Source organism: Pongo pygmaeus, chromosome 16 (genome assembly GCF_028885625.2).
Source record: "Pongo pygmaeus isolate AG05252 chromosome 16, NHGRI_mPonPyg2-v2.0_pri, whole genome shotgun sequence".
Taxonomy (NCBI): domain Eukaryota; kingdom Metazoa; phylum Chordata; class Mammalia; order Primates; family Hominidae; genus Pongo; species Pongo pygmaeus.
Window position 1 is genome coordinate 95732322 of NC_072389.2, and position 21226 is coordinate 95753547.

Sequence of the window (21226 nt, forward strand, 5' to 3'; positions counted from 1 at the left end):
ACCAACGAAGAAAAAAATCAATGACAACCTATCAGCAACTGATTGACTCTCAGAATGGAGAACTGGACACAGAAACTGGATCATGCTAGAAAATTCCAGGGAACCCACAGGCCTGTGCCCTGAGTGTCCAAGAGCTCCGCAGTGGGACCCTGTGGAATGCGGGATCCCAGGGCTGCCTGGTCCCTTCCCCGCGGTGGCAGCCCCTTCCTGAGGTACTCTGGTCTGCCCCATGGGAACCTGCCAGCTCTAGCAGGGCCTCTGCCTCAGGGTCCCACTACCTCCTCCCCTCAGGGACAAACACAGCAGACAGTTTTGTGAAGAGCTTTTTAGTAGCTAAATATGGCACCATGTGTTCCAAGGGCAATATAAATTACAGTATGCAAAACATACTGACTGGCTGAGGTAAAACACACTGCTCCTGCCTCACGTCACCATGAGGGGAAACACACATATGCTTCTAAAAACATCTCGCTTATAAAAAAACATCCCCTAGAAAGGCCTCCAGAGAGGGGCTGTGAGGCTCACCCTCTGCCGCGCTCAGGAGGACCCGCCGGCTCGGCCCTGGCCCATCCACTGCAGCCATGGGTGGCGCCTCCCCCTACTGCCTGCCCAGGGCTCTGTCCAGGTTGCTCTTGATGGTGTCGAGGAAGTCCGTGGTGTTCAGGAAGTGCTCGTTCAGCTTCACACTGCAGAGAGAGCACCACTCACATCAGGGGCGGCTCTAGGCCTTGCCAAGGCCATCAGCCAGGCCCTTCCAGGGAATGGCCTGAGCTTGGGCATCAGAACAGCCATCTCCTGCCACCCAGGCTACAGGCCAGAGGCCAGCTATAGCCTCCTACCATGAGGCCACCGAGATTCGGCAGGCACCCGCAGCATCTGTCTTTCCAGGTAACTGCTCTCCTGAGAGAAGCTGGGAGAGGGGTGTGGGCAGGGTCGGAAGGAGCTCTGAGTAGCCAGCCTCAGGGATGAGGAGGAACTCACTAGACCTGGTCTGCAGAGGCTGGCCTGAGCAGTCTCTCAGGGCTGTGGACATGTCCTGCCGCAGGCCCCCTGGCAGCTAAGCTGACTCATGAGGGGGACTTTAGGAGGGGTCCCCTGGCTTCCTCCCATGTGGCCCCAGGGTCTGCCTACCACCCCAGGCCACGCACTTGCTGAGGCCGTGAATGCAGCCCGCCAGGTCCTTGGTCATGGCTCCACTCTCCACCGTTTCCACGCACACTTTCTCCAGCGTCTGGGCAAACCTACGGGGATGGGGCAGAATGAGACCCCATCTGTGCAAGGGCAGGATCCAGAGCCTGTCCTGGGCAGCTCCGGCCTCTCCCTCCGTGCTCACCTGATGAGGTCTTGGTTTCCATCCAGCTTCCCCCGGTGCTCCAGGCCGCGTGTCCAGGCAAAGATGCTGGCGATGGGGTTGGTGCTGGTGGGCCGGCCCTGGGGACGGGGGTTGCAGGGGGATCAAGAGACGAGCCAGCTAGCGAGGAGGCTGCCCAGATACAGCTGCCCGCCCCTGGACTCGTGGATCAGGCTCATCCTTCCAGCCCTCAGCCCAGTGGGCTTCGGGCCCCTGGGGTAGAGGGGCATTGTGAGGCCCCATGCCCTGCACTCACCTTCTGGTGCTCCCGATAGTGGCGGGTGACGGTCCCATGAGCGGCCTCAGCCTCAATTGTCTTCCCATCAGGGCAGACCAGGACGGACGTCATCAGGCCAAGGGAGCCAAAGCCTGGAGGGTAGAAAGCCTTTCTCTCAGGGCCTCGCCTCTGCTGGGGCCACCCAGCTGAGCCCTGCTGCCCTCTACAACCCAATATTGTAGCTGTCATAGTTTGTGGCTCTACTCAGCCTCCCCCAGTTGCAACTGGGAGGACAGGGACCATTCCAGGCCTCTTCACCCTGCTGTGGGTCTCCAGGGCCCAGCACAGGGCTGGAGGGCACTGGAGGGTGGCTATCACCAGCACATTAACATCCATCTGTGTCACCAGCTCCGGGCGCCCCACAGCCTGTGGCCCACAGGGCCCAAGACCCCACAGAGTCCTGTGGTCCCCCACAGCCTGCCACCCAGCCTGGCTCATGACCCAGAGGCACATTCAAGGAAAACAATAAAGCTGTGGTCAGCTACTTCCCAACAATCACTTTTGCAGCTGCTCTCTTAGGACACTTTCAAGTTTTTTGATTAATTTCTGAATGTTCCCAAATCCACATGTCAACTCCAGCAAACTTTTCTATTGTCAAGGACTCCAGGGCTTCAAAGGCACCCCCATGACACCAAAATAAGGATTGAAGAAAGAAAACGTGGACAACATCTACAGGAAAATGCTTTGTCTACGAATTCTAAGAATTTTGGCTGTGAGCAATCCCTTCTCCATTTTACCTGCACCTTCACACCATTCCTTAGACACTTAAGGTTAATTTTCATGCCTCTGCCTCATCTGCTATGGCGTTTCATCCTTCTATCCTAGATAGGAATTGTTCTGGTGAGAGGATCCCCACTGAACTTTCCAAAGTAAACCCAAAGATTTACACAAAGTAACAAGACTCTGCTTTTCATCAGAACCTGTCCTGGGCTTCCCTTTTCCCCGTACCAGGAGCTGCCCTGGTAAGCTTAGGTTTCTCTTTCACTCTCTATGTCCTGCCTGTTTCCCACGCCTACCACCTTTCCTGCCCTTGTTCCCAACACAATTGGCCCATTTCTCGCTGTTCTTCTTTAATGGTCTCACCTATTTTTTTTTTTTTTTTCGGAGATGGAGTTTCACCCTTGTTGCCCAGGCTGGAGTGCAATGGCGCAATCTCGGCTCACTGCAACCTACACCTCCTGGGTTCAAGAGATTCTCCTGCCTCAGCCTCTCAAGTAGCTGGGATTACAGGTGCCCACCACCGCGCCCGCCTCCACGCCCGGCTAATTTTTTTTGCGTTTTTAGTAGAGACGGGGTTTCACCATGTTGGCCAAGCTGGTCTCAAACTCCTGACCTCATCACCTATACTTTTTACTGCAATCTGATGTCTTTTAGGACACCCTAGGGCTTGGAGGTTTGCAGGCTTCCCTGACATTCTCTTCCATCCATTAGGTTCACTATGCAAAATGCATTTGCTGTAGTTTAAAGAACCTCCAGTCCTGCTTGATCCCATTTTCCTACTGGAACCAAAGAGTCATGAGGCTCCATCATGGACTGGAGCAACCTTAGGGCTGACAACCTAGCCCTGGAGTTCCTGTACCCTCCTTTCTCTCTAAGAGCAGCCTCAGTCATACATCAGTCCAAACCTAATTTGTGATCCTCTCTAACTCAGATGCCAGGGAGCTCCTGCCCCCTGCTGTCCACAGAGGACCCTGCAATGAGTCCTGCTCCACTAGAGTTTTCTGCCAAAAAGGTCTGAAAATCCCTCCAGCCAGAGAAGACCAACAGTCCACCCCCACAGGGAGCAGCGTCCTCCCGGCGTACCCTGGGCCAGGATGTCTGACTGCACATCTCCGTCATAGTTCTTGCAGGCCCACACAAAGCCGCCCGAAGACTTCAGGACCTGAGCCACCATGTCGTCAATGAGCCGGTGCTCATACCAGATCTTATTCTTGTCGAAGTCGGTCTTATAGTGCCTGGGAGTAAAAAGGTCTGTTATGGGGAGAGGGCAGAAGGCTGACAGGTTGGGGATCCGTCCCTGAGCCTCGGAGCTGAGCCAAATGCACTCTAATAGCGACCTTCCCAGGGTAGGATGGGAACAGCATGGGGGGAAGGGAAGAAAGGCCACAGAGTACATGGATGAGGCTTTACTTGTCAAAGATCTCCTGGAAGATGTCCTTGAAACGCCCATCGTAGGCTTTCAGTATGGTGTTCTTGGTGCTCATGTACAGCGGCCATTTCTTCTGGATGGCATACTGGAAGCAGCTGTGCGCAAAACCCGAGATGGACTGCAGGGGGAAGAGACAGGGCCCTGGCGTGGTGCCCTAGCCTGGCGATTGCCGACAACCTCCCACCTCCCAGGGCAAGGCCCAGATCTCCAGGAACGGTACCCCGCCGCCCACGCGACTGTTTAACACCAGCCTCCGTGCAGTGAACACGATGTTTCTGCTGGCCCACCTCTCCCTCTCAACTTCCCAGGGGCAAGGGGCCCCTCAATTTTGCTTTGGAAAGCACCGCCTTTTCCCCAGTTCTTAGACTATGTGGCTGGGGCAGGGCTAATTCCCAGGCCTAGCGCTGGGGTTGACAGTGTGTCCCTGGCTTATCCCCAGGGCCTCTGTGATTGGCTTAGAGGTGGTCATGTGACTCAGCCTGGCATTGGCGCTGGAACCTTCTGAGGCATTCTCTTCTGATAGGGTAGCCAAGCAGGCAGGAGGACGTCTGGAGCTGTTCGTGGCCATTTCTTTTCTTTTCTTTTTCTTTTTTTTTTTTTTTTTTTTCAAGAGATGGGGTCTCACTGTTGCCCAGGCTGGTCTCAAACTTCTGGTTTTAAGCAATCCTGCCTTGGCCTCCCAAAGTGCTGGATTACAAGTGTGAGCCACCATGCCCAGCCCTGGTGGCCATTTCTGCCTCTTTGCGGCCTAAGAATGAGGCCATTACAGAAGAAAGGAAAGCCACGAGACAGAGATGAAGAGACAAGCTGGGAGAGGAGGGGCCCAGGATGCCCGAGCCAGCCTCACCTCGTCGGTGTTGTACATGCCCACGCCCACGCCGCCTGCGGGGAAGTTGTACACTTCCCACTCCTTCACACCGCTGCCGTCTTTTGGGGTGAAGACCATTTTGAACGTGCCGGCCCGGTCTGCCACAAAGTCTGTGGCCTTGTACTGCAGAGACAAGAGGATGGCTAGGCCAGGAGCTGCGGTCGGAGGGTGCCCAGGTCAGTGGATCCCCTCTCCCACCCTGGCGTACCTGGTCGCCATGGGCGTGCCTGCCTATGGTGATGGGCTTGGTCCAGCCAGGGACTAGGCGTGGGATGTTTTTGCAGATGATGGGCTCCCGGAAGACAGTCCCCCCCAGGATGTTCCGGATAGTTCCATTGGGACTTTTCCACATCTTCTTCAGCTTGAACTCTGTGAGGACAGAGATAATAGTGGTCCCACTGCAGCCGCCACCTTTCAACCAGAATTTGAACCCCAAGCAACAACACAGCCAGACGGGGGTCCTAAAATTCTTCATGAGGAAGGCAGTAGAGTCTAGAGTGCAAATGTGTGTGGGCTCTGGAGTCTGCCAATTTTTTTTTTTTTTTTTTGAGACGGAGTTTTGCTCCTATTGCCCAGGCTGGAGTGCAATGGCGCGATCTCGGCTCACTACAACCTCCGCCTCCCGGGTTCAAGTGGTTCTCCTGCCTCAGCCTCCCGAGCAGCTGGAATTACAGGTATGTGACACCACACCCAGCTAATTTTGTATTTTTAGGAGAGATGGGGTTTCTCCATGTTGGTTAGGCTGGTCTCGACCTCCCAACCTCAGGTGATCCGCCCGCCTCAGCCTCCCAAAGTGCTGGGATTACAGGTGTGAGCCACCACGCCCGGCAAGTCTGCCAGTTTTAACGGTGAGGCTTACAAAAGTGGCTCAACCAAAGCTGTAAAAAAAAATTACTGGAAAAATAACTAGCCTAAGTGTTGTCGTGAGGACTAAATGAGCTCGTGTGTAAAGGGCCTAGAACGGTGCCCAGTCCATGCTAAGTGCTCTGTTGGCCATCATGATTCCCACATCACACATGGAGGGAGTACAGCCCAGGGGAAGGGCTTGTCTGATGAAGCCTGACAACACACTGCCCACTCCACATGCTCCGGTCCTGGCCCCAATGCCGCCCCAGTTCCTAAGGCTGTGACCCTCTCCTGCCTTGTCCATAAATGGGGATACACAACTCCCAAGGTTCAGGTGAAATGAAGAGCTCAGCACTCAAATGATCCCAGTGCTGTGGGCCAGGCATGACCTGCAGGACAGGGGCAGGCCTGGGGAGTTTGCAGATGTATCTCGAGTACTTTCCGCCAGCTCCCTCCAACTGTGGAAAGTAGGAAGAGAGAGCTCAGAAAACTCCTCAACCATCCTTTCTCAAATTATCCAAACCTGGCTCCTCTGCACACACACTGCTGTCACTTCATGGAACCCTCGAGAGCGGCCCCAATAGCCAAGGACCAGAAGCCAGTCCAGGCCTGGTGGGGGCACCTCTCAGTGACCCTGCATGACCGTGGGGACAGAGGCAGACCTGCAAGTCCAAACCAGTGGCAGGAGGGCAACAGCGATGTTCCCCAGAGGCTGCTGAGGCTCTGAAGGACACAGGCCTTACACACAGCACTCCTCTGCACAATCTCTCTGCACACCTGCCTGCAAGACTGTCCACACCAGAATGGACTACTGCCCAAAGAAGCCATCCTTACTGTGACCACATCAGCATTACCTTCCTCCTCCTCCTCCTCAGCCATGTCACCGATGACACCTACCACTGTCAGAGCCAGAGTGCAGCAGAAACACCACTGGCCTGGGAGATGGAAGACGTGGATTCTGTTCTCAGCTCTGCTGTGCCCTAACCGTGGAACCTGAGGCCAGCCCCTTACCCACGCCTGCCCCAGCCTCATCAAAGGTGACCTCTGAGGCCCCACTGTCCACTAGGCACACACAGGGAGACTGGCCTCAGGTGCAGTTGGCCTCAGGAAAGCCCCAGCTCTGGAGCCTCCCAACCTCCCAGTCCCGAAATGAGTGACATGGCCAACTGCCCCACCCCAAGTCTGGAGAGGCCGGTGGGAGAAGCCTGTGACCCTCCCTGGCCCGCCCACCTCCACACCCTCGCACCTTCCACACGGGCCTCATCAGGGGTGATGGTGGCACACTTGACAGCCACACTGTACTTCTGGGTGGCCAGTGCAGAATCAGTGGTGACCTGGTCATCGGTCTGGTCACGGTTTGGGAGCCCGAGGTCAAAATACTTTAGCTGGATGTCCACGTGGGGCAGGATGAGCTGGGGACAGAGGGCCAGAGCAAGGCGTCACCCCAGTGACTCAGGGATATGACAACAAAGGGCAGGATGAGAAGTCTGCAGGCCATGGCAGGGGACAGTCAGTCAGAACAGGGACGAGTGAAGGCCAGTGGAGGGGCGCAACAGAAAGCTGGAGTCAGCCATTTCTCAGTAGGGCCTGGCCAGAGCTGGCAGAGGCTGGGGCTCTGGAGAGAGGTTGGCAGGCCAGGCCACAGCCTTTCAGAGGGTTCTTCCCCCATTGTGCCTATCTGCCCCCCTCACATGGCCCATCAACTCAGCCAAACCCCAACCCCAAGTACATCTAGATTTCTCTATACAACTGGTTTCCTCTACTCCTCAAGTGCTTTGACATCTTACAGTCGGAAGTGACAGTTCTCAACCTTTGTCCCATGAACGCACACACAGTGTGAGGCCTTCCCAAAGACTACATGCTCTCCTGGACATACATAGACCACGGCAACTTTGAAGAAGCCAAGCAGCCACTCTGGGACCCCTTTGCCATGGTGGCTCGTCACAGCTGCAGGCTGGGTCACTGCCCTGCACACCAGCCCTGTTCCCCTTTCACTCCTTTTCAAGAAGTGAGGCAGAATGTAGGGGATCAAGATGGAAATGATACAGGATTAACCTTAAAGCTGCTCAAAGTTGACAGAACGTGTGGGATTTGGCACCAGCACAACACAGACTGCTGGGGACAGGCCCCCGCCTGATGACTTCTGAACAATTAGCGGACCAGATGTGAAAGAAGGGTAGACAGATGGGGAGAAACAGAGCTGCTGCTGCCCACCAGGACAACAGGGGGTCCTAGAGACCTGCAGTCCAGAAGACCCTGTGGGACAGAACACTCCCACCTGGAGAGCCGCCCACTTCGGGAGGGGCACTACCTTCTCCTTGATGAACTGCCAGATGATACGGGTCATCTCATCACCATCCATCTCCACCACGGGCTTCGCCACCTTGATCCTTCTGTCGGCATCTAGAAGCAGGGACACACAGCGCATCATGCCCCTGGGGAGGCTGGAGGGGGGCCCTCTCCTCCCGGCCAGGCCCGCCCTTCACCAGGAGATGGTGGCAGAAAGCCAGGGCTCCAGCTGCCCGGTGTCCACTCCCCCGTCTGCAAATCAGCTCCCTCACTGCTTAGAGTAGCGGTCCCCAACTCCCAGGCCGTGGACTAGTACTGTGGGCTCTGGAGAGAGGTCAGCAGACCAGGCCACAGCCTTTAGTGCAGGTCCATGGACTGTTAGGAACTGGGCCACACAGCAGGAGGAGAGCTGCAGGGGAGTGAGCACTACCACCTGAGCTCATGCCTGGGAACTGTGCACACGAGGGATCTAGGTTGCGTGCTCCTTATGAGAATCTAATGCCTGATGATCTGTCACTGTCTCCCAGCACCTCCAGATGGGGCTGTCTAGTTGCAGGAAAACAAGCTCAGGCCCACCCCCTCAGATTGTACATTATGGTGAGCTATATAATTTTTTCATTATATATTACAATGTAATAATAATAGAAATAAAGTGCACAATAAATGTAATGCACTTGACTCATCCCAAAACCATCCCTGCTGCCCACCACCCTGCCACCCGTGGAAAAACTGTCTTCCATGAAACTGGCCCCTGGTACCAAAAAGTTTGGGAACTGCTGGTTTAGAGCACCTGGATCCATCCATCCTTACTTACTTCCTTTCCTTTCTTTCCTTCCTTTCCTTCCTTCCCTTCCTTCCTCCCTTTCTCTCTCTCTCTCTTTCTCTCTCTTTCTTGGCAGGGTCCTGCTCCGTTGGTCAGGCTGAAATGCACTGATGCCATCATAGTTTACTGCAGCATTGACCTCCTGGTCTCAAGTGATCCTCTGACCTCAGCCTCCCACGTAGCTGGGACTACAGGCGCATGCCACCACACCCAGCTATTTTTAATTTTTTTTTTCTGAGACGAAGTTTCGCTATTGTCCCCCAGGGTGGAGTGCAATGGCATGATCTCAGCCCACTGCAACCTCCACCTCCCGAGTTCAAGTGGTTCTCGGGCCTCAGCCTCCCAAGTAGCTGGGATTTCAGGTGTGCACCACCACACCTGGCTAATTTTTTGTACTTTTAGTAGAGACAGGGTTTCACCATGTTGGCCAGGCTGGTCTCAAACTCCTGACCTCAAGTGATCCACCTGCCTCGACTCCCACAAAGTGCTGGGATTACAGGCATGAGCCACTGCACCAGCCTAATTTTTAAATTTTTTTGTAGAGATGGAGTCCCACCCTGTTGCCCAGGCAGGCTGGACTCCCCACCCCACTCCCACTTTAATCTGGCTAGGTAGAACTACCCAAAAACATGCCCAGCCCACCAGTGGCCAAGAGGGTGGGGGCCAGTCTGGCCGGTAAGACCCTCTCCCCCGGAGTATGAAGGCAAAGGAGATCAACACAAAGAACGCCGGCTAGCTGCAGCTGCCTCATCCAGCACCAAATCAGCAGGAGGTTGTCCAGGGGCTCCTGCCATCCAGTTCCTAAGGAGGGCCCCGGTCCTCTTTTATGTATTTATTTATTGTTTAGAGTCAGGGTCTCTTTATCTATGTTGCCCAGGCCAGGCTCAGACTCCGGGGCTCAAGCAATCCTTGCACCTCAGCCTCCTTAGTAGCTGGGGCTACAGGCCCATGCCTAGATACTTCTTTTGTCCAAGACTTAGTTGTTTACAGTTTTCCCTGCAATTCTATAAGCTACCCTGTGTAGCTCATAATAAAATCCTCTCCAAGTTAACCAGTCACTAACTTTGTCTGTTGCTTGCGACCCAAGAGCCCTTAACTAACTTGCGGTGATAACGGAAATAGTATAAATAGGTATTGAGTGCCTACTATGTGCCTCACAGTGTACCAGTGCTGTACAATGTGACTCCATTTAATCCCAAAAACAACCCCAAGGAGGTATCATTACCTCCATTTTATTTATTTATTTATTTTATTTATTTACTTATTTATTTTTTTAGACAGAGTCTTTGGTCTGTCACCCAGGCTGGAATGCAATGGCGTGATCTCGGCTCACTGCAACCTCCGCCTTCCAGGTTCAAGCGATTCTGCTGTCTCAGCTTCCCGAGTAGCTGGGATTACAGGCACACGCCACCAGGCCCAGCTAATTTTTGCATTTTTAGTAGAGACGGGGTTTTGCCATGTTGGCCAGGCTGGTCTCGAACTCCTAACCTCAGGTGACCCACCCACCTTGGCCTCCCAAAGTGCTGGGATTACAGGCGTGAGCCACCACGCCTGACAATTATCTCCATTTTAAATGTGGAAAACTGAGGCTCAGAGAGGTTAACGGCTTACTGCCCAAGGTTACAGAGCTTGAAAACAGCAGAGCCACGAGGACTCTGACCCTATTCAACAGGAAGGACAGGCTTACAGCACCTGCGAATGGAACTCAGAACCCTTGATCCCAGCCGACGCAGGTCGGTCAGTCCTATCAGAGAAGCATCAAAGGACTCAATGAGGGGCTGATCAGAGGTCCAGGGAGACAATGGAGGGTAGGGGCAGGGGATGCTACTGAAGGAGAGTCTGACTCACAGGAAAACCCAACAGTCTGGGAAGTGAATTTCAAAGAAAACTCAGAACTGGCCACCTAACAATGAATCAGTACAGCTGCCTTGGACAAGGCTTGTTGAACCTCAGCCTGCAGCAGACAGGGGCACTGGGGCACCAGCCTGTTCCTCTGCCCACAGCCTGGGAAGAAGCAGCAACTGCAGAGCAGGGAACAAGATCTAATAAAACTTCAGTCACAGGGAAATCTCACCAGCTCAGCTGAGAGCTGTGCCCTTCCCCCAAAGCAGCACTCCTCAGCCTCACTTACAGCCCAATTACTCTTGTGTTACACACAGTCCTTAGAGAGGTAGTGCTCTGTCTTCAGCTCCACTCTAGATTAGACACAGCAAATCAGGTGAAGGGAAGAGAATGTTTATTTGAAAACACTGGGTTGGGGCTGGGTGTAATGGCTCACGCCTGTAATCCTAGCACTTTGGGAGGCTGAGGCAGGTGGATCACTCAAGGTAAGGAGTTCAAGACCAGCCTGGCCAACATGGTGAAACCCCATGTCTACTAAAAATAGAAAAATTAGTCGGGCGTGGTGGCATGTGCCTGTAATCCCAGCTACCGAGGAGGCTGAGGCAGGAGAATCGCTTGAACCCGGGAGGTGGAGGTTGTAGTGAGCTAAGATCACACCACTGCACTCCAGCCTGGGCAACAGAGCGAGACTCCATCTCAAAAAAAAAAAAAAAAAAAAAAAACTGGGTCGGAAGAACTGGCAAGGGACAGAATACCTGTGAAAAGCAGGCCTAGAAACCACCTCGGCACATTTAAAACAAAAGTGATTAAAGCCTAACAGACCTCAAACAACTCACTTTCCAAAGATATGCAAAGAGTTTGTTTTTTTTTAAATCTAAAAATAATCTTAGAGATCATTTAGGGGGAATAATGAGACTCAGAGAGTGTGGTCTGCATCAGAGGCAAGATAGAACCCAGGTCCCTGACCCAAATGCAGTCTCTGGAAGACCCGTGGGTCAGATGTACAGAAGCAGAACACAAACACAGCCTTGGACTATTCCATTCCCTAGAGAACAAAAGGTGGCTGGCTGCTGGCTCTACTGCCTTTCCCAAGACGCGATGGGGATTTTGAACCCAATCTACAATATTCCTTCACTTTTCTCTGAAGCTTGAGTGGAAAGAGCTGCAGAACCTGCAGAAAGTCTGTTGAGCTGTTGCAGAGCTAGTTTAGTTCTGGGGAGCATCTCCTATGAGTTAATTTGAGGACAGCTAATCAAATTTGTTAAAAAAAAAAATGAACTATCATAATCAGGAGCCCTAAGGAGAGACTCACTTGGGGCCAGTTCTACAGGTTTCAGCCTCAGCCTGGGCTCCACGGTTGAGCTTCAGGCAGGCATGGCTAGGAGAGTTCAAGGTCAAGATCAAAGACCTGGTGTATCAAACCCTCAGAGACCACGGGACCTGCTTATTTACTCACCAGCAAGTGCTAACTAAGCACTTACCCAGTACCCCACTGGGATACTGAAATGCCTAAAACACAACAGTGCCTGCCCTGAGGCAGTGAATGTGGAAGGGGAAACCTACAGGTAACAGAGAGAGAGCAAGCAGGGCTGTCACCAAAGTCAGGAGTGCCCAGGCCTCCCTGGAAGCAAACATCCCAGGGGAGCTGAGAACAGCAACATGAGCCAAGACCAGCAGAGACTTGTTCTGCTTGTTCCAGGTAGTGGTTCTTAAAAAAATCTTAATCGGTGACCAAGTTTTAAAAATCAGTAAATCTCAACAATAAAACAAATAACTCAATGTTAAAATGGACAGAAGACTGGCTGGGCACCGTGGCTCACGCCTGTAATCCCAGCACTTTGGGAGGCTGAGGAGGGCAGATCACTTGAGGTCAGGAGTTCGAGACCAGCCTGGCCACAATGGTGAAACTCTGTCTCTACTAAAAATAGAAAAAAAATTAGCCTGGTGTGGCGACACACACCTGTAGTCCCAGCTATTTGGGAGGCTGAGGCAGGAGAATTGCTTGAACCCAGGAGGTGGAGGCTGCAGTGAGCAGAGATCACACCACTGCACTCCAGCCTGGGTAACAGGAAGACTCCATCTCAAAAGAAATAAATAAATATAATGGACAAAAAAATACACATTTCAAGTCCAAAGATGATATACAAATGGCCAACAAGCACATGAAAAGATGCTCAACATCACTAATCATCAGGGAAATGCAAATCAAAACCATAATGAGATATCACCCCACTATCCCCTCACAACCACTAAGATAGCTACTATCAGGAAAAAAAAAAACAGAAAATAAAGTGCTAGCAAGGATGTGGAGAAACTGGAACTCTTGTGCCCTGTTGCTGGGAATGTGAAATGGTGGAGCTGCTGTGGAAAACAGTATGGGTGTTCCTCAGCTAAAAGAAAAAGAATCACTGCCGGGCGCGGTGGCTCGCGCCTGTAATCCCAGCACTTTGGGAGGCTGAGGCGGGTAGATCACGAAGTCAGAAGATCGAGACCATCCTGGCTAACACAGTGAAACCCCGACTCTACTAAAAATACAAAAAATTAGCCAGGCATGGTGGCAGGCGCCTGTAGTCCCAGCTACTCGGGAGGCTGAGGCAGGAGAATGGCATGAACCCGGGAGGCAGAGCTTGCAGTGAGCCGAGATCGCGCCACTGCACTCCAGCATGGGCGACAGAGAGCAAGACTCTGTCTCAAAAAAAAAGAAAAGAAAAAAAAAGAAAAAGATTTACTATATGATCCAGCAATTCTGCTTCTGGATATACATCCAAAAATATTGAAAGTGGGGTCTGAAAGAGATATATGTATGCCCACATTCATAGCAGCAATGTTCACAATAGCAAAAAGTAGAAGCAACCCACGTGTCCATCACAGATGAATGGATAAAGACAATGTGATACAGTCCCCCCTTATCCAAGGTTTTATTTCCATGACGTCAGTTACCTGTGGTGTCAGTTACCCACAGTCAACCATAGTCTGAAAATAGGTGAGTACAGTACAGTAAGATATTTTAAGAGATCACATTCATGTAACTTTCATTACAGTATATTGCTATAATTGTTCTATTTATTACTAGTTATTATTGCTAATCTCTTACTGTTCCTAATTCATAAATTAAACTTTATCATAGATCTGTATGTACAGGAAAAAACAGTATCTACAGGCCTTGCAGTTTCAGGTATCCACTGGGGGTCTTGAAATGCATCCTCCAAGGATAAGGGGGACTACTGTATCTACATACAATATGATTCAGCCTTGAAAAGGAGGGAAATTCTGACACCTGCTACAAAGTGGATGAACCTGGGGAGCATTATGGTAAGTGAAATAAACCAGTCACAAAAGACAAATACTATATGCTTCTACTTACATGAGGTACCTAGAATAGTCAAATTCATAGAAACAGAAAGTAAAAACGTGGTTGCCAGGGACGGGGGACGGGAAATGGGGAGGTATTGTTTAATGGGTAGAGAGTTTCAGTTTTGCCTTTTTTTTTGTTTTTTTGAGAGTTTCAGTTTTGCAAGGTGACAAACTTCTGGTGATGGATGGTGGTAATGTTTGCACAACAGTGTGAATGTACTTAACAATACTGTACACTGAAAAATGACTAAGATGGTAAGTTTTATACATTTTTTACCAAAATAATAAAAATTTAAACCAGTCAAAAAAAAATCAGGAGATTTTATATAAAAATCTAGAAATGCAGCAGGCACTCACTCATGGCAAGGATGGGCTGGGCTGAGGGCGGCCTCTCCCTTCATTCCATGACAGCCAAGTGCCCTCCAGTGTGGCCCAGGGCACTGGAGTTTGAGACCCCTGTCTGCTGTTCAGCCTGTGTGGTGGAGATACAGCCATGGTCTGCCCTTCTCTGGGAGATAAGTGGTGACAAGCTACCTGAAATACACAGAGCAGCAGCTAGGCCTCCCTGAAAACCTCCGAAGTGACAGCCACCACGAATCTTCAGCTGATGCATTGCACAAACACTGTCCTCTTGGCGAGAGTGCAGGATGGAATTACACCAGTCACCAGAGGCACGTTAGGCCGACTCTCCTCCCTGTCTGGGGCTCCTAGCACCCAATACCAAGTAAGGATTTCAAAACACATCCCTGGCTTCTTGCTGCTCCCAGCAGGAGGCTAGAGGTCCAGCCACATGCAGCCAGCCCCAGGTATAACTGCTCCCTCCACATTCCTACCCATGCTCTCAGCAGAGGCTGCTCAGTCAGCATGTCCCAGCAAAGGATCAGAGAGTGGGGAAAGGTTCCAATTCCTGGGGGCTCAAGATGGCAGGACAGCAATTTTGTATATTTTATGTATGTATGTATTTATTGAGACAGAGTCTCACTCTGTCGCCCACACTGGAGGGCAGTGGCATGATCTCGGCTCACTGCAAGCTCCACCTCCTGGGTTCAAGCAATTCTCCTGCCTCAGCCTCCTGAGTAGCTGGGACTACAGGCGCCTGCCACCACACCCAGCTAATTTTTGTATTTTTAGTAGCGACCGGGTTTCACCATGGTGGCCAGGCAGGTCTCGAACTCCTGGCCCCAAGTGATCTGCCCGCTTTGGCCTCCCAAAGTCCTGGGAGCCACCGCACCCGGCCAGAACAGCCATTTTGGAACAAACTCTAGTAGTTTCCTTGGTGTCATCCTTCATTCCTTCCCTTCTCTCACATCCACATCCAAACCACCAAAACCAGAAGCCACCCTCAGACAAGCCCATCCTTGCCATGAGTGAGTGCCTGCTGCGTATCTAGATTTTTATGTAAAATCCCCTGAATTGGAAGCTTTCCCCACTACTGGCTCTTCCTTCAAAATATATCCAGAATCCAACCACTTCTTCACCATCCCCAGCGCCACCATCCAGGTCCAAGCCATCATCCTCTCTTGCCAGGTCCCTGAAGCTAGAATGCTCCTGATAAGATGGAAATCAGATAATGACACTCCTCTCAAAACCCTGCGAAGTAAAAGCCAAAGCTCTCAAAAATGGCCTGTGAGCCCTCTACAGACCCCACTGCCGAACCTCATCCCGTCACTCCACCTGGTGCCTGCTGAGCCAGCCTTCGCATCATCCTCTCTGCTCTTCCATCATGCCCTTGGCACCTGCAAGTCCCTCTTCCCCAATACCGAAAATGGCCTGCTTCCTCCCCTCCTCAGCGATTCCTTCAGTGAGGACTTTTCTGGCTGCCCTATACAAACTTTTGTGCACACACCTTTCTTGCCTGTTTCTCCTTAGCTCTTCTCTTTTTCTGGGGGGAAGGGGGAGGCAGGGTCTTGCTTTGTCACCCAGGCTAGAGTGCAGTGGCACAATCATACCTCACTGCAGCCTTGACCTCCTGGGCTCAAGTGATCCTCCTGAGTAGCTAAGATTACAGACATGCACCATTGTGCCTGGCTAATTTTATTTTTTATTTTTGTAGAGACGGGGTCTCACTATATTGCCCAGGCTGGTCTGGAGCTCCCAGCCTCAAGCAATCCTCCCACCTCAGCCCCCCAAAGTGCTGGGATTACAGGTGTGAGCCACAGTGCCTGGCCTTCCTTAGCTCTTGTACCCATATATCACACTAGTCAACGTCTATCTTGCTTACTGTCTGCCCCCTCCCACATCAGAATTTGAGCTCCTAAGGGTTTTGAAAGAGTCTGCTGGTTTTATTCCCAGCTCTATTCCCAGCACCCGGCATGGTGTCTGGCACAAAGTAGGAGTATACTACTTCTGTCAAAGACATAAATAAAGGTCAAGTTGAAGTCAACTCCATCTGTGGTCAGGGCTGCCCTGCCCTCACCTTCTGTTTCACTGAATGTGCTTCCTCCCCTCTCACCCATCTGGTATGCATTGCCACACAGGGGCCAGTGAGTTCTTACCAGCAGCCTGCACCAGATGTACACGGGTGGCATCTCTCCCCAGCAATGGGCCCCATGCCCTGAAGAAGCTTACAACCTACAGTGTACTAATATTTGCAATCTGCTGGTATTTTTAACATGGGTTTACAGAGTATAAACCCCAGGGAAGGCCACAGACCATGGCTTCCAGTAATCCGAGAGCAGTTTCCAGCACCTCATACCCTGAATGGAACCAGCCCAAGGGCCCTCAACTTCACACAGAAGATCTGGGAGCAGGCCTCAGCCACTCCAAAGAGGCTTTTCCTCAGTACCTACTAGGCCTAAACACAATCACCCAAATCAGCTCTGGCAGGGCAGCTAGGGCCTCATCTGACGTGGCAGAAAGATCTGCACACTTAAGGGGCAAGAATTAAGAAGTTTCTGGGTTAGGAGTGGAGTAAAGGAAGGCTAGATAAGTAATTCTCCCACTGAACCGTTCATAGAACTGGTCCCCACTGCCCCAGGCTCTAACTTACCAGAAACATCACCAGCAGTCGCTGGAAGCCTACAGCGTTGCAAAATAGGAAAAGATGCGTGCAGGAATTACCAGGCAGCAAAGACACGGGGCTCTTTTAGCCCAAAAATATTCTTTCCTTGTCATCAAGGGGAATGCCAAGTATTCTGTCTCCAGCTGCGTTGCCAGGTAACAAGCTGGCAGAGTCGCAACTGTATAGTCTGATGTCCAACTCAAACACCAAGCAATTTCCCCATTCATAACCAACCCACATGGGGCCTTCTAGAAGGACCCGCAACTGACTGCTTTTTCTGTATCCAAATTCAGGACCCTCAAAAGGGGCTTTGTGTTCCTGTTTGTGTGTGTTTTTCAGGTTGTTTTTCTTTTTTTTTACCATCAAGGCAGAAAAAAGGGAGAATTAAAGAATGTAGCTAACTTCCGCCATATTTTTGCTGAAGCTGGTGTGCTATATGGGAATCTTTGGGTCCTGGGGCACTTGGAACCTGCGAGTTGTTGGGCAGATCCCTGAGGCAGATTCCCAGAGGTACAAAAGCAGACATGCCCCTTTCTCCTTGGCAGGGGAGGTAGGACTGGGGCCCAAGCCTCCCTACCCCCCAGCTCTAGTCAGCTGCTCCCACAATCCGGTTAACCATTACCTCCTCTGGCCAGGTCAGGGCCGGCGGGCCCCATCCCCTCTTCCTCACTCTCCTGGCTCACTGCGAGGTGCTCCTGGCCAGATTAGGATAGGGGTTTCCATGGCAACAGGCATTAGACAGGGCCAAGGGACCTACATTGTTCCCTGCCTTTTGTAGCTGTGTTGGGTAGCCAGGGTGAGGGGGCAGGCCGATGCCCACACGCCAGGCGAGGCAGCCTGCGTTGGTAACTGAGGCTCGGGCTAAGTCTTGCTTACTACGACCCGACTACTGTCTTCTCTCCTAAGCAGGGAGCTAAGGGTACCCAGAAGCCGTGGGAACGATTCCGCAAAGTGACATTTTGCGCGGGCTGCCAGGTCTCTGCGGCGAGTGAGCCAGGCAGGGAGGGCATGTGCCTGCCAAGGCAGGTCAAGTCAAGGGGAGGCCCCAGGATGGAGCCTCAAGTGCAGCGATGAAGGCGAAGGGGTGGGGGTGGGGTGGGGGTGGGGGCGGCCAAACAAAAGGGGAAAATTAAAAAGGACGCTCCTCCAGCTGTCGTGTAAAAGGCTCCAAAAATAGCTGACGTGGGCCTGGTATCAGCGCGCGCCTGGCTGAAAAGGAAGGGGAAGTGCATGTCTCCCGCCTCCCAGCCTTTGTCTGAGCAGGGGCCGCGCCACGACCCTCCCTCTCGCCAGGAGAGCGCGCGGGATGCTCCAGCCCCCCACGGGTGCTCGTCTCGTTCCAGGGGCGCAGGGCGGGCAGGCCACCCTTCGGGTCCGGGACACTCTCAGGACCCCCTCCCGAAATACCTAGGGGCGCGCGGCAGCCCCGAGCCCCCGCCCGCGCAGAACTGGCCGTCGCCCGGGCCACCAGTTGCCACCGTCCCTCAAATCCCCACCCCAGCGCCTGGCACGGCCGGGAAGCGCCGGGCGGGGAAGCGCGGAGCGAAGCTGTCCCCCGGCCCTTTGTGCGCCTGACCCCGCCGTCCCCGGGCTGCGGGCTGGCGGAACTTGCTCCCCGGCCCCAGCCTGGGAAGCCGCCACGTCGCATCTGGGGGCGCGCGCCTGCCTGGACCCTCCGCGCGGCACTCACAGTGGCGCCGCGGCTGCTCTTGCGAGGTGGGGGCTGTCAGGGCCGCCGGCGCCCAGGCCGGCCGCGAGCCTGAGGCTCTGCAGAGCGAGCGCACGACCCGCAGGTAGCCGGCCATCCCAAGCAGGAGAGCGAACAAGCAGGGCGGGAGAGGTCCGAGCGCGCGCCGCTCCTCCCGGCTGCCTGACCGCGGGCTAACGCTGGGCCTGGCGGGCGCGGGCCGCGCGGACACCACCGGGGCGGGGCTGCCGGGCCCGCCGCCCCATTGGGCCTTGCCGGGGAGGAGGCGGGGCCAGGGTCGCCGACGCGTCCAGCGTCCCGCGGGAGTAGGGACCCGACGGCCAGGCCCGGCTGGTTCTTCTCTGGGCGCCGCTGAAATCCCGGCTCCGCAGGAGCTACAGGCGTGAGACCCACCGGGACCCGCGAGCGGGATCAGGGCTGGGGGATTAGCAGAGCCGCTTGCGAGGCTGACCCTCTCCAGCATGCCCCATGTAAACCTGGATGTCAGTTTCTGACGCTTTAGCTTAAACTCAAAGGTCAATCTGAGCGAACTCTTGCTTCCCTCGCCTGCCGGGCTGAACCCCAAGGCGCATTAGCCCAGTGCGACTGCTTCATTCTTGAGCTAAGACCACCGGCGGCGTCTGCGCCTCCACGAGTCCGCTGTAAGGTCCAGCTGGTGTAGAGAGAGTTGAAATCTCACTTTGGGCCGGGCGCGGTGGCTCACGCCTGTAATCCTAGAACTTTTGGGAGGTCGAGGCAGGCGGATCACTTGAAGTCAGGAGTTCGAGACCAGCCTGGCTAACATAATGAAACCCCTGTCTCTAGTAAAAATACAAAAAAATAGCCGGGCATGGTGGTGCGCGCCTGTAATCCCAGCTATTCAGGAGGCTGAGGCGGGAGAATCACTTGAACCTGAGAGGCAGAGATTGCAGTGAGCTGAGATCATGCCACTGTACTCCAGCCTGGGCAACAGGCGAGACTCCGTCTCAAAAAAAAAAAAAAAAAAAAACCACGAAAAAAGAAATATGATTGGACCAGAAGGCCAATAACCTGAGTGGGGAAACCCAGCAAGTCCTGTCCGTGTAGATTCTTCTTGGCCTCTCTCTGCAGCATTCCTTCCTTCTGAGTACGGGGCAGGACTCTCTCTGGGATGGAGGGGTCTTAGGACCTGCAAGCAAACAAGGTAGGTCAGATAATTTATGGCCAGTTTTTACCCAGAAATGTGTGGGAGAAAGTTAGAGTAATATTTTTGGGTTCGATGTCTGGCTTTGGGGAAGAAGGGCTCTGGTTTCTATGACCTGCCTTGAGGAAGAAGGATTCCAGTTTCTATGGCTGGCCTCGGAGGAGAGTGAGGGGCCAAAGACGGGAGGGAGGGAGAGGGTCAGAGAGAGCTGCTCCTGAGGACTGCATTTTGGGGTATTGTTTTCTGAGACCCTAGAGTAGTCAAACAGTCACAGTAGAAACAGTTCCATTTTTGCCTGTTTGCATACAAAAGATGGGTTGGTTGGTTTGTTTGTTTTAATTAAAAATAGAGATGGGGGGATCTCACTATGTTGCCCAGGCTGGTCTCCAGCTCCTAAGCTTAAATGATCCTCCCACTCGGCCTCCCAAAGCACTGGGATTACAGGTGTGAGCCACTGCACCTGGCCACAAAAGACAGTTGTAATTGATTCTGCCACAAACAAAGTTTCTCTCTTCATGTGTTTTCTTAAACTAAGACACCAGCTGAGGGCTGGGTTTTATTTGGAAAAACATGACCTCTTTCCCTTCTCTGCTTTCCCAGTCACGCTAATTCACTCCAAATAGGAGCAACCTTTCTCTTCTGTGTTCTCAGCCCTCCCCTCCACTGCCTCACAGTCAACATTGCCAGGTGGAGCTGGGCCAGGAAGGTGACCTTCAACTAGTGACTTCAAAGCTCCCCTCACCAAGTCCTAGCCGGCAGAGCTACTACTCTGGCCCTGGGATTCAGAAGGCTGAGCCCAAGGGAGGGCTGCTTTTGGGCCCCCCAGAGTCTGAGGCCTCTGTCAAAGGCCTGGTCTTGGGCCAGCTTGTGCCAGAAAGATCCCTTATCCCTTGGACTCTGTTCAGAATTCTGTTGCTCCAGACACAAGTAGAGACCATGGAAGCCTCTGGCATTTGGCTTTCCTGCCAACCTGGTATTATTAGGTGCCTGGATCTCAATGTCCACACCTGTAAACTGGAAGACTGGACCCCTGAAGATCCTTCTGGTCCAAACAATCAGACTTATGTATGTCAACCACCCACACCGCCACCTCTGAAATGGTGGTAATGAAATTGCTGCCTCCCTACCCCCACCAAGGACTTGCCCCTTCCTCTGCATGTTGGACTCGTATCTCAGAGGCCTGGCCAGAGGCAGCACTGTAGGTGTGTTCCAGAGTCTGGTCTTTGCCTGCTGAGGGATCAGAGGGGGAGCACTTGTGTTCCTTGTAAGCACAGCAGCAGCTGGAGGCAATTGAGGCAAAATCTTTAAACTGCTTCTAACTGCCTGCCTCCCAGGGCCCCAGCTCCATGCCAGCCTTTGCCATATATCCCTGTTTGGTGAGGCAGCTGATGCCAGCTCCATTTGGCTCGTAGAGGTTACCACACTTGCTCAATGTCACACTACTGGGAAGTAGTAAAACTCCAGTTCAAATCAACATACCTGGCCCATATTCCATTACTGTTTTTTTGTTTTTTCCAAGACAGGGTCTCACTCTTGCCCAGGCTGGAGTGCAATGG

The 21226-nt window shown here is 52.9% G+C and overlaps 1 protein-coding gene across 1 annotated transcript; it reads right to left on the bottom strand.

The window, feature by feature from the left end:
- Positions 1-310: 310 nt before the first annotated feature.
- Positions 311-18753, bottom strand: IDH2 (isocitrate dehydrogenase (NADP(+)) 2). Its single transcript, XM_054450401.2, has 11 exons — positions 18491-18753; positions 7803-7894; positions 6738-6903; positions 4854-5014; positions 4625-4768; positions 3759-3895; positions 3432-3583; positions 1608-1720; positions 1334-1431; positions 1149-1241; positions 311-686 (listed from the first exon to the last, which is right to left on the bottom strand). The coding sequence occupies exons 1-11, from the start codon at positions 18603-18605 to the stop codon at positions 599-601; spliced, it is 1359 nt and encodes a 452-aa protein (XP_054306376.1). The 5' UTR covers positions 18606-18753; the 3' UTR covers positions 311-598.
- Between the last annotated feature and the right edge of the window lie 2473 nt (positions 18754-21226).